Genomic DNA, 16,092 nt, shown 5'->3' on the forward strand with positions numbered 1-16,092 from the left:
AGGACCGTCTCCCAGATTTTCGGTTATCATGGCGTCTTCTGTCTCGGCGTCCATATATTTATTAGCTTGAGAACTCAGTGTAGCCTGTCGACTGGTTAATTTTGAAAAGCTCCGGGCGAGATGGTCAGCGGCGACGCTTTGTGGACTTTCTGATCCGAGAGCCACCGCTTTTGCTCCCTCTTTGTCTTCCCGTTAGTGATACTGTGCCCTCCAATCCAGTTAACATTTGACCTGTCAAGATCTTTCCTTAGCTAGGAGAAAGGAAAACAGTTTTTTAAATACTTTTTACTTTCCCCCCGAGCCAAAGAAGACATGAGTTAAGCACCATAGAAAAAACCCCAACCATGGGGCGCCTGGGTGGCGCAGTCGGTTAAGCGTCCGACTTCAGCCAGGTCACGATCTCGCGGTCCGTGAGTTCCAGCCCCGCGTCAGGCTCTGGGCTGATGGCTCAGAGCCTGGAGCGTGTTTCCGATTCTGTGTCTCCCTCTCTCTCTGCCCCTCCCCCGTTCATGCTCTGTCTCTCTCTGTCCCAAAAATAAACAAACGTTGAAAAAACAAAAAAACCCCAACCTGATGTAGGTATTTGCTGACTAATTATGTTATATTCTCTAAGAATACCGAGGGAGCTTCTGCTGTCTTCTTGTGCGAAATACCACGGGGAATGGACAAGCAGAGTCCTTGTCTGCAGAGACTTGGTGGTCTGTTTGGTGGAACTCTAAAAGGAAAAATGATAATGAAGCCGCGCACGTCAGCAAAAATTGCCCACCGGATGCTTTACTCCAGTGTTTCTGGTGGTTAATGCTGGAGAGCCGCAGTTAATTTCACCAGCTTTTGAAATGAAATCCCTGGAGCATAAAACTTACCAAGTACAAGTTACTGGGTAAAGCTCAGATACTTCGGGTCAGTGTCAAGGCCAGTGAGAGAAGGGTGGGAAGAGGCAAAGAAGAGGAAGACAGCAGAGGAACGTGTAGATGTCTCTGAGTTGAGACGACACCTGCTGGGATCCTCGGTGGGGTTCTGAGTCCCCACGCATCCTTACTCTTGGAAATGCCCACCAGCTGGCGGTCACTGTGCATACCTTCATCGCTGCAGTTCGTAAGCCGTTCTCAAGAACGTTGTCCGAGCAGGCTGGTGGCAGCACCGGCGGCTTGGATGCTAGCCGCATCCTCCGAGAGGCAAGATCCAGCAACGGTCCGAGCACCATTGGGCCAGAACTCTCTGTCTTGATCCACATAACTCTTATTTTTGTTTTTGCTATTTTAACACATTTTTAAACTTAAATTTTTATTTTAATATAATACCTGTCTATGGCTCAAAAGTAAACAGTACGCAGAGCTTATAATAAAAAAGAGAGCACCCTTCTGCACTTCTAATTCCCTCTGTCCCAGAGACCTCGACTTTCAACGTTTTAATCTCTCTCTTTTGGTATTTTACTCCACATTTTTTTTTTCAAGATTTTATTTTGGGGATGGGGAGAGGCAGAGGGCAAGAGAGAACCTCAGGCAGGTTCCGTGTCCAGTGGGGAGCCTGGTGTGGGGCTCGATCTCCAAACCCCAAGATCATGACCTGAGCCAATCCAGAGTCAGACACTTAACCGACGGAGCCACCCAGGCGTCCCACATGACTTTTTTTTTTTTTTTTTTTTTTTAAATGTGCCTGTTGCCAATTAATCTTCACTCCCTGTGACAGCAATAAGATACCTCTCAAACACGCTGGGTAACTATGAACTCAGTTTCTTCTCTGAGATTTACCTCCGGGAGCCCAGTACCCTCTGCTCTAATCTGTGGACTAGTTTTTCTTTAGGCCGGTTGCATGGCTGTTGTTCTGGACAATACCTTTGTTCAGAGAACTTCTTCTACTTCTTTCCTGTTTTGGATTCTCAGTCTAACTCATTCCATTTTGGTGAAACAGACTTTCCCTTCTTTCTAAGAGTGAATGGAAGGAATCTTTTGAGATGTTGCACGTCAAAATGTTCTCATTCTGTCCTCATGCTTATTCGACAGCGTGGGTGAGTATAGAATTCGCAGTCAGAAATCATTACCCTGTAGAATTTTATTTTATTTTTTTAATGTTTATTTATTTATGAGAGAGAGACAAAGTTGTGCGCAGGGGAGGGGCAGAGAGAGGAAGACACGGAATCCAAAGCAGGCTCCAGGCGCCGAGCCGTCAGCACAGAGTCCGACGCGGGGCTCGAACCCACGGAGTGTGAGATCATGACCTGAGCCGAAGTCGGACGTTTAACCGACTGAGCCACCCAGGCGCCCCCTTTTTTTTTTTTAATTTTTTTTTTTAATGTTTATTTATTTATGAGAGAGAGACAAAGTGTGAGCAGGGGAGGGCCAGAGAGAGAGGACAGAATCTGAAGCAGGCTCCAGGCTCTGAGCCGTCAGCACAGAGCCCATATCCTGTAGAATTTTAAAGACCTGCTGTTGACTAGTCCAGTGAGTGTGCTGTCGCTGGTTAATCCAGTATTGTGGCTGTTGAATATTTCCATGCTTCTTTCTCTTAATTTTTTTTTTTTTTTCTGGTAACTTTTGGATTGTCTCTATGGTGTTTAGAAGTTTGATGCTTACTGTGCCTTTGTGTGTGTGTGTGTGTGTTTCCGTTTGGGGTTTATTATTTATTTTTTTTTCTTTGAAATATTTTCTTGCTTCTTTTTCTTGTGTGCTCTTTTGGAATTCCTGCTGTGAATGTAGGTTGGATATCCTGGATCAGGCTCCTCTTTCTCTCTTTCCCCTTCCCTCCCCCCCACCTTCCTCCCCCTTCCTCCCTCACCCCCTTCTTCCTTCCTGTGCTTTCCTGTTTTATAGCTCTTATCTTTTTATTCTGTTCTCATGGAGAGTTCTTCAGTTTTATCTTCCAGCCTTTCTGCTGAATACTCAAATTATTATTTCTGCTCTCAGTCCAAGAATATGTTCTTGCTTTTTTTATTTTTGAATAACAATTTATTTGGGCTTTTCTTTCTTTTTTTTTTTTTTTTTTTTAATGTTTATTTATTTATTTTGAGAGAAAGAGCATGAACAGGGGAGGGGCAGAGAGAGGGAGAGAGAGCTCCAAACTGTCGGTGCAGAACCCGACGCAGGGCTCCAACTCATGAACTGTGCGTTCATGAACTGAGCCCAAATCAAGAGTCGGATGCTTAACTGACTGAGCCACCCGGGTGCCCCTGCTCTCCCTTTCTGAACGTCCTTTTTTTTGGTCCCTCTGTCGTGAATGCGATGTCTTCTTTCTGAGGCTCTCGCCTATAAACGTGTTTTGAAGTTACAGTCTGTTCCCGGCATAGTTTGTTTATCCAGTATTACTTTTCTGTTTGTTTTGGACTCTGTCTTATGTGATGGAAGCTTTTCCTAGTATCTGACGATCCTTGGTTGTCATTTCATGTTGAAGAAGGAAATTGATCGGAGGGTCTGCTTGTGGGTCAGGACATTTCAACTGGTGGCCTTCGCTGTAGAGTGATCGCACAGGAACTCAGCTCTTTGATGAAGCCACAGGTCGCAGCTGCTGGTCTGTGCTTTCGGGACAAGTTGATTTAGAGGTGGTGGCAAAGCTCCTGTGGGGGCTCAGGGAGAGGGGTGATGCGAACTGGTCCACCGGCTCTCTGGGAGTCTGACAGAGGAAGAGGGTTGGATGACGTTCCCAGGCTGTGGGTGGACCCTGTCCACGTCTCCTGGTTTCATCTGGCTGTCTCACCCTGGTCCTCAGCTGTGCCTGATGTGTGGAGGCCAGAGAGCATCTTCCGTTAACGGTTCTTAAGCATTCAGTCCCAGGGTCGGGGAGGGCAGGCGCCTGCTGTAGGTTTGGGTGGGGGTCTGAGTGCTTCTTACACCCCCCAGGAACCACCTCACCCCCACCCTAGTCCTCACCGCCTTTTCCTTCCGGCGCTTGAGGCTTTTCAGCATTCTGCTGCTGGAGTCCGCCTGCTTTGTTGGCTCTCGGCCCGTAGGTGATTGGACTCTGCCGATTGGTGAGTCAGGCCATTTCCAAGCACTGTCCGTCTTCCAGACCTGCATTTGAAGGGCTAGTGTCTGCCCCACGGCCTGCACCCACCTGTTGGTACCCCTTAGACTCTGTGTTCTCCAAGAATATCTGGGCTTTTTTTTTTCTTTTTTAATTTTTTTTTTTAACATTTATTTATTTTTGAGACAGAGAGAGACAGCGTGAATGGGGGAGGGGCAGAGAGAGAGGGAGACACAGAATCGGAAGCAGGCTCCAGGCTCTGAGCCATCAGCCCAGAGCCCGACGCGGGGCTCGAACTCACGGACCGCGAGATCATGACCTGAGCCGAAGTTGGACGCTTAACCGACTGAGCCACCCAGGCGCCCCATGGGCTTTTTTTAATGGAAGGTTTTCACTCTTGGAAATTCATTTCACTGTACTTCAGTTAAAGTTTTAATTTGTTGATCTCATTTCAGATGTGTCTGTCTAGACTGGAAATGTTATATATGATATTTTTCATATTCTTATAAAAATTGTCAAGTAGCAAGGTGTAACCAGCACTTCATGCTATCTTAAAGCCAACGTTGTCTTTTGTACTAAGAGCTTTTTTCTTGTTATAGACTCATATCTACAAATAAGAAAGACATTCATAATTTTTATTTTCATTCTGTATTCTGAATATTTGATAAATCAGAGGTCTGTTTTATGTGGTCTTCATATTTGGGGGTATATATTTAGTAGGACGTGCTTTGGTTCCAGCACCTACCTATCAAAGCTAAATTGTTCAGATGGGGTACATGTGGCAAAGATACCAGTACCTTCCGTTGTATTATGTCTTTACAGTGTGAATTGAATACCTTTTCTGGGCCTGTGTCACCGTCCTGTCAAGAAAGTTTGCAACTTTTCTCCCTTCCCTCTTAAACGATGTTTTTGTTAATAGTAAAAAGTTGTCCCTTTTATTCTTTGCAAAGGTACTTCGCAAATGCCCGCTTAATTCTCGCTGTTCTGTGAGGTCGTGAGGGTCAGCGTTGGCGTCCCCAGGCTGGATGAAGGGTTGATGTCGCGGGGCGGCGATGGGTGGGGGCAGGGGGCTGGCGGCATTCACCCCAGGCGGAACAGTGACGATGGGAGTTACTGAGACCCACGTGGGCAGGACAGCAGAGGAGAGGCCGTCTGCCAGGAGGCGGTGAGGGGCCATAGTTACAGGGCGACTTGGGGGCGTACGGGGATGTGTGGAATTTTCCCTTTTTCCGTGGCCTTAGGCACTGTGCCTGGTTGTAAGTAGCCCATCGGTTACTGAGGGCCTACGGCTCTTTCCAGGTGGGTGGCTTCATAAACCTGTTTGCACCACCCGTCCGTCTTCCGCTGCTGGCCTCTGTGGGCCCTTTTGCCCTGTCAGGTGCCCCTTGCTCAAGCCTGTGGCCTGAAAGCAGCCCGGCCCGGACGGAGATGTCCTGTTGACAGAGATCCCTTGTCTTTGTTCACAGCCGCCAGGAGCGTTTTCACGTTTCATTTAATCCTCAGGAGGATTGATCATCTGCCCCGCATCCCCACCTTGGCCGAGTCACCCTAGATTTATTAATTTATTTTTTATAGCGGTTCCCTCTCAAATCACCGAATTACTTCCTTGCGCACTGATTGTCTCCCATTAGAACGTAGGCTCTGTGAGTCAGGGACTCTGGACTGGTACCCAGAACAAGGGCTGGCAGGAGGTGGACACTCGGAACTTGGCCAGCATTACGTCGCTGGTAGCGGGCAGGGTCAGGGGCAGAACCGCTGTACTTTTGACTGCAGACCTTGAGGCCTTTTCAGTGCGATGCTCCTAACACAGTGCTCTTCTAAAGTGTTGAAGGTAGCGTTTCGATCAGAGGCTTACGGTCAGTTATGTGAGTGCTGGTTTTTGATTGCCCATCCCGACGAGGCCTCCATGTGTGTGTTGACTGGCCGTGCTTCTGGGGGGTTGCTTTGCCACTACTGGGACGAGAACAAGTCACAGGTAGTTCACTTGATGGGGAGGCAGCATTGGCAACAGACTGCTCCTTATCGGTGCTGGAATCATTGTTTTAAAAGTTAAGACCACAGAGGAGAGATTCTTTGTTGTTCCTCAGATACTGGAGGTGGGACAGGAGGTCTCAGGATAGCGACAGCAATTGTATGAAAGTATTTCACGGGGCTCTCTCAGGTCCTAAGCCTGTTTAAGCCTCAAAGAATGCGGTAGAACACCCGTGCTGCACGGGCAGTCACAGGGTTTAGTGGGTGGAGATTGGGGACTCTTAAGAGTGAGGCTCCGCAGAAAGGCATCTGCTTTGGAGACAGAACTTTCTTTGAAAGCTTTTTTTCTTCTTTTTCTAATGTTTATTTATTTTTGAGAGAGAGAGAGAGAGAGAGAGAGAGCGAGCGAGCAGGGGAGGGACAGAGAGAGGGAGGAGACACAGAATCTGAAGCAGGCTCCAGGCTCTGAGCTGTCAGCACAGAGCCCAATGCGGATTTCGAACTCGCGAACCGTGAGATCATGACCTGAGCCGAAGTCGGACGCTTAACCACCTGAGCCATCCAGTCGCCCCTCTTTGAAAGCTTTTATAAAGAAGTCTTGCTTTTGAGGTCTGTTTTTTTATTAATTTTTTCCCTATTTATTATTTTTACTCTGTTACCCACATCCTAGTCACTCGTGCTTGTGTAATACTTACCACATGGTTAGGTCTTCAGTAAAGTTCTTGAATTACTCTTAGAGGGTGACTTACATTTGCACAAAACATCTGCAGGTAACGACTGGGGTGTTGGTTTTGTTTGGTTTAGTTTCGATGATTTAAGACTAGCTGACTACCCTGTGAGTAGATTGTCCGGCACTTTGTCATAGTCCTGTTGGTTGGTTTCAGGACTCTCACTTTTTTTTTGTTGTTTTGTTTTTAATAGCTTTATTGGAAGTACCAAGTTTCCTGACATATAGAGTAAATTCCATATATTTCAGGAGTACAGTTTGATCCGTTTGGACGTATTTTTACACCCACAAAACCATCCCCAGTCTGAAGATAACGGACACCTCCCTCACCCTGGAAAGTTTTCCTCGTGCCGGCTCCGCCTTCCTTTCCCCCTCCGTACGAGTCAAACCCACAACTCCCCTGAGACCCAGCCACATTCCACCTCTAGGCGGTCACCCAGGAGAAACAGAGGGGAGGACACGTCTGCCTTAGACTTGTAGTAGGATGTTCATGGAACCTTTGTTAATATCCCAAACTGGAAGCAGCTCAGATGTCCACCGGCAAGTGAATGGGTCAAGAAGCTGTGATGTGTCCACCCACTGGAACGCTCTTCAGCATCAGGCCAAGGAAGGAACGGCTGTATTTCGTTTGAGTTGAAGACTGCCGTTTTTAAGGCAGATTTGTCTTCTTTGTTGCATTTTGCTTAATTTGTATTGAAATTGATTGATTTCCATTCCCTTAGCAACTCCCCCCCCCCCCCCCATCCAGTGGAGGAAACTAGCCTAATATTAAAAAGTTGGTTATAGATGAAGTATAAAAGGATGTAAGTTGTGTTTGGCTACTTAAAGGTTGAGAACTTGTAGTCAGTAATGGTCAGTACAGTTTCTGTAATCCCACATAGCTTTTTTTTTATATATATAAATTTTTTTTTTAATGTTTATTATTGAAAGTCAGAGAGAGTCAGAGCTGTGAGCAGGGGAGGGGCAGGGAGGGAGGGAGACACAGACTCCGAAGCAGGTTCCAGGCTCCAGGCTCCGAGCTGTCAGCACAGAGCCCGATGCAAGGCTCGAACTCACAAACCCCGAGATCATGACCTGAGCCGAAGTTGGATGCTTAACCGACTGAGCCACCCAGGCACCCCATTTAATGTTTATTTATTTTGAGAGAGGGAGCATGCGAACAGGGGAGATGCAGGGAGAGCGAGAGAGAGAATCACAGTCCAGTGCGGGGCGCAAACCCACAACCGCGAGATCATGACCTGAGTTGCTATCAAGAGTTAGATGCTTTACCAACTGAACCACTGATGTCAGTGATGGTTACATGGATTTGTATAAGATTTTTCACGGGCAGGGCAAGTGGAATAGAGGAAGTAGAATTTAAAAGGAAAGGAAAAGGGGTGCCTGGGTGGCTCAGTCGGTTAGGCATCCGGCTTTGGCTCAGGTCGGGATCTCACGGTTCACGGGTTCGAGCACAGAGCCCAATGTCGGGCTCTGTGCTGACGGCTTGGAGCCTGCTTCGGATTCTGTGTCCCCCTCTCTCTCTGCCCCTCCCCTACTCATGCTGTGTCTCTCTCTCTCTGCCAAAAATAAACATTAAAAAAATTTTTTTAATGTGTTTCTTAGTATTTTTAGCTAATACGTCTTGCTTGCTAGGTGTCAGATGTAATTCTAAGTGCCTCTCACAGAAGCTCATTTTATCCTCACCCCAGTGTTGTTTGCTGTCTGATAGGATCCCTATTTTATGAATAAGGGAACCGAAGAACAGAGGGTGAGTAACTTGCCTGAGGTCACACAGCACACGGTCCGGTTCTGTAGACTGGTCCTGACTACCGTGCTACATTCTGCATCGTGATGGATATAATAAATTAGAATTTATTATGATTTTCTTGTGGGAGTCAAGCGGGGGTTCCCCCCCCCCCCCAACAAACCTCCTGAGCGTAATACACAAGGGAAAAGAGTTACACCTTATGTGTGAGGACAGCAGAACTGTTCTTCGGTAGCCGGGAAATCAGTGTGATGTCGGATGTAAGCACTGCTGAAATTCTTACAATAAGTAGCTTTTTAAAAAGTATTCCTATTTTTAGAAGTCTCCATTTTGTCTGGTTTAGGTATTTATGGCTTTACATTTCTTTTTAGGCACATCACACCTGAAAAATTTTATGTGGAAGCTTGTGATGACGGAGCGGATGACGTACTTGTCATCGATCGCGTGTCCACAGAAGTCACCCTGTCAGGTATTTCACAGCCAGGGGCAGAGGCGGCCGGCAGGACTTTGTACCCAAGTTGCCCGTGTGGTCATTAAAGTAAACGCCACAGGGGTGTGGCTCCTGGAGCTGCAGCGGCGTCTCACATTTTAACCCCTGCCACCTCGTTTGATTTTTATGCATTCATCTCGGGCTTCCTCCATTTCATGAAAAAGGAGGAATGGGCTTGAAAATTTTCCCGTCTGTAAGGCGTTAAAAACATAATTATCTCTTGACCCGTTCCCTCATCTGTGCTCTAACAGGATTGGTTTTGTTGATGTCTTACTTCCTTTCTAGCTGTAAGATTTAGGGTATTTGAGTGTAAGAAAGTTGTTTGAACATTAAGTGTGTGGAATTTTAACAGCTGCTTTTGATTTTGACAATATTCATGACTATGAGGATAATTCAGTAAGTGGAAAATTGTATATATATACGTACATATATATATGTCTAGATATGTGTCACTGACTAAAACTCACATTTTAGGCAAGTAGTGTTCCTAAGCTGTATCTGTCTACATCTTGTCTCTCTCTCCAGTTATATTTTGGTTTTGGTTCTCCGGGGTGTTGAAAACAATTTTTTTTCCCGATTGTATGGAACACTGATTTCTGATCACATGCGAAATAATTTTGGTGACTAATGTACCAGGTGGTATCACATTCAGAATGTCATATTTCAGTTGTTTAAATATTCACCTCTAGACAGAGTCCTCTGTATGTTTTTTAAGTGTGATATTTGAGTAACCAAAGAGTAAGCGTTCAGTAAACAGTATATATCCTTTGAGTGGAGAAAGTGAAATATGAAAATACAGAGGATAGTAAAGTTTAAGAAGGAGATGGCCATAAATTTCTATTTCCTTGGTTACCTGGTTATTTTGATAAGTACCATCCATAGTTTTTCTTTGACCAGATGGAATTAGAGGTCTGTTTTCACTTGATAATTTGGCGTTACCTATGTCTATTAGCTGGTAGCTGCTTTCTTGAGAGAGTGTGAGCAGGGGAGAGAGGCAGAGGGGGAGAGGGAGGGAGGGAGGGAGGGAGGGAGGGAGAGAGAGAGAGAGAGAGAGAGAGAGAGAGAGAGAGAGAGAGAATCTTAAGCAGGCTCCACAGTCAGCATGGAGCCCGATGTGGGGCTCGATCCCATGACCCTGGCATCATGACCTGAGCTAAAACCAGGAGTGAGATACACAACTGACTGAGCCAGCCAGTCTCCCTTCAATTATTTTTGACCTTTCAGTGACATTTCTTTGTAGGTAGAGACCACAGACCCATTTGAGGGGTCAAAGCTGAAGGTCATGAATAGCTTGGACGTAGGAAGGACACCAAGGGGTCATCAGTAGACATGAGGAGATACTTGGACCGGAAGCCAGTGGTGATGAGGAGCTGACTCACTCACGCTCGCTCTGCTAGTTGTTTCCTGTTGTTTTGTTTTCTTTTTTTTTTAACTTTTGGGAATCCAGACCATTGCCATGAAAAGAGGGGTTTGTTTGTTTTTTCCCTCCATGAAAAACTAACGTGTATTCTTGGGAATTACCTGTTTTATTGCTTTTGTACTCCAGTTAATGTAACTTAGAGCTCCATCAATCAATAGTACCTTAAGTTTATCAGATGATCTCTGTATATTCAGGATTTTCTCTAAGCTTTTCGGTGCGCTGCCCCATTTGTCATGTTTGGTTGTTGTGGCACTGCTGAGTAAATTGAATCACAGAGAAACAGAGGTGAATCTCAGACTTTATTCAGAATTACTTTGTTCAGGATAACAGGACGCTGATTGGCAGCGGCGTCTCAGAATGAGTTAGTTCTAGGATGGTAATGAAACTAGGACTGGAGGAGACATTGGGCAGCCCCCCCATGGCCGGCCCTGAAGGAAGCTGGGAACAGCTGTGTTTCCCTGTAGGCCTCGCCTCCTTTGTTCGCCCCTGAAGTGTGAGTCTGGCAGAGGGAAGAGAGGTGGATGTGGCAAAGGCAGTCCTTTGATGGGACCGGAGGCCCGGCCTTCCCCGCTTCGGGGGCATTGTTCCCTAGACTTCTACAGGTGTGTTTTGTGAAACACCCAGGCTGAAAGTTGAATAATCATGAAATGAGCCCTATCATCGAAGATGCTCTTTTACTAATAAGGGCGTTATTGGTAAAGTCACGGTTAATGGTGGTGCCTCCCTGCGCACCTGTGTTTCCTTCCTCCCTTGTCCCCTTGTCCCTTGGGTCTCATCCACATTTGTAGAGGCGGACGGGCAGGCCTGTGCCTCCCATTAGTTTCATGTTGAGATTAAATTCATGCCCCCCCCCCCCATTAACTTTCTAACTCTCTTAAATAGACAGGGACTTAAGTTTCTGGCAAGAAGTTGAATAAATTTGGTCGAAAAATGACCATAGAAGTATCCCACGATTTACCTGTTGGGGATCCTGAAGCATGTTACTTTGGGCACCTGACTCTAGACAGCAGAGGCCTTTACATGTCACATGGACATATGATTTCATATTTTGCCAACATGGAGGTCTAACACCGATGAAGGACTCCTGCTTCCTTAGCACAAATCATTGTGCTTAGGAATCCTTAGCACAATATTGATTGTGAAGTAACTTCTGAAATCAGATTAAATTTCCTTTTCTATCAGTGAGCTTTTTCTTTGTGATTTTTCTTTTCTTTTCTTTTTTTTTTCTTTTAAAGTCAAGAAAGATATTCCTCCTTCAGCTGTCACAAGACCAATATTCGGTATCCTGGGCACAATCCATCTGGTGGCAGGTAAGAACATCAGCTAAGACGGGCGGAGAAGGTAATTAAACTGACACGGTAGAAGACGAAGGCACGCTCCCGTTGTGCTCTAGGCAATAATGTAGGTCAGGTATTTGTCATTAATTTCGAGAAGTGACATATTCCAAATGACAGGTGGTTACATTTATCAGCCAGAGGTTCTGCTAAACAGAACAAAACAAAACAAAACAACCCACCGGTTTTGTTTTTGCTTTTATTTCAACTAGAGTTGAAATCCTTAGTCATCTAGACCTTTCCTCGTAAATTCTAAGAGTACTTAAATAAGCATTTTCATGTGCTGATGGACCAGAGTATTCTATACCATCAGTCCCATATCGAGGTTGAACATGACATAGTGCATGATGTTGGAGAATATTACTTGGTTCTGAGTTACTAAGGAAAGTGATTTTGTTTACCTAAATGCCGTTTCATTGAATTTAAAAAAAAAAAAACTCCTATACTGTCAGGCAGCGTGCTAGAGGTTGAGTTAGAGAAGATGCTGGGCCCTTTTGTCCTGCAGTTTACAGTCTAGTGAGAGATGCATGTAAGTTGGGAATTAGCACAGTACAGCGTGACTGGTTGTGGGAGAGAGTTGTACAAGGAAGACTTCAGGAAGGGCACTTGTGGGTAGAGCCTTGAACAGGGCTTCAAAATTAATTTCATGGTAAAAGCTTAGTTTGTTTTATTTGCGGGAGGAGGAGGTGGCCGGGATCACGGCTGGGGTTCACGGTGCTGCGATGGCTTCTTAATTCTGGACAGTTCACCTTTGTGATGTTGCAGTGACTGATTATATTGCTCCAGTACGTTTCTCTGCCATTTATAATGACTTCAAGGAGATAGGGGTGGTATAGACGGGACGTTATCTATCCTGCTGTGGTCAGATCTCATGACCCATGGTGTTTAGCTACGGACCGGGAAATACATTAACAGAAGCCTCTGTGCCTTGGGGATGGCGAGAGAGAGAAAGAAGTCTTTTACTCTCCATCTGTTAAGATCACTGCCTTTGCTTTTATTTTTTTGAGAAACAGTTTGACCTTTCAGTAGGAACTTTTCTAAATAATGTGCTGTTCTTTCTAGTCACAAATCATAAGATCCCTTTTAAAAAAGTATGGGCTTTTTTATCTGTATGGCACAGTGAGGTCTCGCCCTGCCAGCCTTTAGAGTTTAAACAGTAAGGAGTAAGGCTACTTTTGGCTTTAGAGTTGCCTATTTTATACTTCTGTGTGTTTGGCTCTGCTTTTTGCAGGTAATTATCTAATTGTCATTACCAAAAAGACAAAAATAGGTGAATTTTTCAATCATGTAATCTGGAAAGCAACAGATTTTGACGTCCTTTCTTATAAGAAGACAATGTTGCACTTAACTGATATTCAGGTAAGAACTGGACTCACTTACTAATTGCAGAACCGGAAGCAGTACCATGGGGGGGGAGGGGAGGGGAGGGGAGGGGAGGGGAGGGCAGAACAAAGGATTTTGATGGATTTCTGGTAAGCCTAATTATTTAAGCAGCGCAGAGAGCGAGGTTCCCCTACATAGCTTTATACCTAGCCATAAAATGTACTTTTTAAAAGTCCTTTGTATGTTTTATTGGTCTTTTTTTTTTTTAACTGACTCAAGCTCTTAAATTATGACCTTTCATATGTATAGAAAAGGACAAACAGAAAACGAATCTCTGTCCAACAGCCAGATTTAACTTCATATCCTTTCTGCCAAGAAATAAAATATGAGATGCCTTTGAAGTTCCGCTCACTCCATTTCATTCCCTCTTTGTCCGGAGAAAGCTTTCTTTGCTTTTAACACACATGAATAGAAGTGTGTGTGTATATGCCCAAACAGCCCCCCTTTGCGCGATTCCCGTATGCCCGGATTGCAGTTACTGTGGCGTAGGAATACAGCCCCCCAACAGCGCGGTATACATTTCAGTTACCTTGGTATATGAACGAACAGATTCTTCCGGCAAAGATGGGAGTGCAAAGAAACAAAAAGCGGCGACTCTAGAGGTGAATTTCGGGTTGAACATAAGAGGGGTGGAGAGGCTGTGGCTGACCCTGGGAACGCCGGCCCTTGAGGAGGCTCTCGGCGCACGGCCAGAAGTCTTAGTGAACGTGAACTTCTCCATGTTCACGGGGAAGCTGTTGTGAAGAAAAGGTTGAGGATGACCCAGAGGAAGCGATGCCGGCGAGAAACTTCACCCGGAAGGAACTCTCCGGGTGTCCCGTGACGTTGGGAGCGCAGGGATGAGGCGTGGGGAGCGGGCTCAGACTTGGAAAGGTGTAGGACGATTGACCAGGGGTAGAGGAGAGACTCTGCGTCATAGGTTTATGCGAAGAAGGTAAGCACCCTTCAAGCGACTCTTGATCAATGGTTTACAAGAAGGAAAACGTTTTTAATTTGCAGCGTTTCTAATGTTTTAAGTTACAGGGTAACTAACTCACCGTGTCGTGTCCCTGGAATTACTGCAACATTGTGTGTCCACTCTACTGGAAGTAGAACTTAAAAAATTAAAAATAAACAAATTACAGTGTACTAAATATTAGCTTCAATACTTTTTCATTTCCCTGTACATTTATAACTTAGAGAGTTTTTAATGTTTTGGTAAAAAACTTTTAAAGCTCACATCACAATTACAATTTTTCCCATTGATTATTACGATGGTTAAGGTGATCAACTTTAAGATCCCATGGTCATTCACAGTCCCACCCTCTCATGCAAAATCAAGATCGCCTGTATTCATATTCAAACAGTATTTTTGCTTGAAGTCTTTTTTAAAAATTACATGGGTGGTATCACCCTGTTCTAGTTCTTGAAAATTACTTTTTTAAGTCAGTCCTATGTTTAGAGATTGACACTGAGTGTTTGTCTTCTAACTATGATTTTATTTACAGTGTTTACTTTTTCAAAATTTTAACTTGTATTTTTAGTCCCAAGATTACAAAAATATTGGCTTCCAAAAGAAAACGTAGGATCCTAAAACATGTAACACGTAACTCTCCCATAGTAGACATTTCTAAAAATGAGCCCCAGCACTTGCTGCCTTGTTGACCACATCAGACTGTAGGACATGCTCCTATACTACAAACTTAAAATTTCTTTTTTACTAAATATGTTAATATATATTGACATATTCATTTCCTGTAAGGCATGGTATTTAAGGCAATAACAATGATTGTATTTATTTAATAGCCCAATACCATTGACTTGAACAATTTTTTCTTGTTGTTGTACTTGGTTGTCAGGCTGTGCAACTAATTTTCACATTGTTCACTGCATATAATTGGCTTATAACTTTTGTTCTTAAAAAAAAAAAAAAAAAAGGTGTGAGCCCAAATGAAAAATTCCGTAGCATGTAGGTTTGTAACATGCACATTAACGTGTTAATCGTTTGATCGTCCTCAAACATTACCGAACATCAGTTGTTTTGTGAAACAAGGATAAAAATAAACGTCAATCTGGATATTCATTGGGAAAGCCGGCTAAAATACTTATCAGAAAGTAAAGATCAGTCTTATTTTTACTGGACATTTCTTTTTCAAATCTTTGCATTAAAAAAAAAAGAATTTCATTCCCTTCCAGCCCAGTGAAGTTTCATAGGAACGAGGACGGTATTATTCCCTTGTTATTTACTCGCTGTGTTATCTGGCCTCGTGAGTTTATGTTTTTCATTTGTCAAATGAGGGTAATAACACTAGCCCAGCAGGGGTGTTACGAAGAGGGAAGAATCTGTCTCCAAAAAGTCTGGCAGGAGGTCATAACCTGAGGCGGTGGTGTTGTGTTAAAATAACTTGTGCCCTTTAGAGTAAAGACTGAAGGATACCGAGGGCAGGAGTTCGACCCAGTCATCTAAGGTAACAACACCCTATGCTGTTTATCGAACTTCCTCCGTGTCAGGAAGTGGCCTCAGTCCTGGGGGACGGTGAGCATCGTCCTCCCTGCCAGTCCTTATGCCGGCGACGGTTAACAGGGCCGCACTTAATGTTTCTGGCAGATTCCTTTTCAAGTATGAGACAGACTGATCTAGTTCTCCCTTTTGTTTATAGTTACAAGATAATAAAACTTTCCTAGCGATGTTAAACCATGTCCTGAATGTGGATGGGTTTTACTTCTCAACGACATATGATTTGACCCACACCTTGCAGCGGCTGTCCAACACGAGCCCAGAATTCCAAGAGATGAGTCTTTTGGAAAGGGTAAGCTTTGTCTTCAGTTATTTTTACTTATTTTAGGGTTCTTAAAAATGTGTGTATTTTTATTTTTTGCGTTCTTCTCTTTTTTAAAAAATGTTTGAGAGAGAGAAAGTGAGTACAAGTGGGGGAGGGGCAGAGAGAGAGAGAGAAACTTCCAGCTAACAGTGCAGAGCCCCACAGAGGGCTAGGTTCCATGATCCTGGGATCGTGGCCTGAGCTGAAATCAAGAGCCACATGCTCAACCAGCTGAGTCACTCAGGTGCCCCTTGGGGTGTTTTTT

The 16,092-nt window shown here is 44.6% G+C and overlaps 1 protein-coding gene across 2 annotated transcripts in view; it reads left to right on the forward strand.

The window, feature by feature from the left end:
- The window catches only part of SACM1L (SAC1 like phosphatidylinositide phosphatase), a 58,115-nt gene that overhangs the window by 7,530 nt on the left and 34,493 nt on the right, over positions 1-16,092 (forward strand). The window contains exons 2-5 of one of the 2 annotated variants that reach the window (XM_003982140.5): positions 8,771-8,868; positions 11,545-11,619; positions 12,875-13,002; positions 15,666-15,815. In XM_003982140.5, coding sequence (XP_003982189.1) covers positions 8,771-8,868; positions 11,545-11,619; positions 12,875-13,002; positions 15,666-15,815 — 451 coding nt within the window. Of the gene's footprint in view, positions 1-8,770; positions 8,869-11,544; positions 11,620-12,874; positions 13,003-15,665; positions 15,816-16,092 lie in introns of those variants that run through there. The other variant, XM_045049191.1, reaches the window with a different exon arrangement.

Source organism: Felis catus, chromosome A2 (assembly GCF_018350175.1).
Source record: "Felis catus isolate Fca126 chromosome A2, F.catus_Fca126_mat1.0, whole genome shotgun sequence".
Taxonomy (NCBI): domain Eukaryota; kingdom Metazoa; phylum Chordata; class Mammalia; order Carnivora; family Felidae; genus Felis; species Felis catus.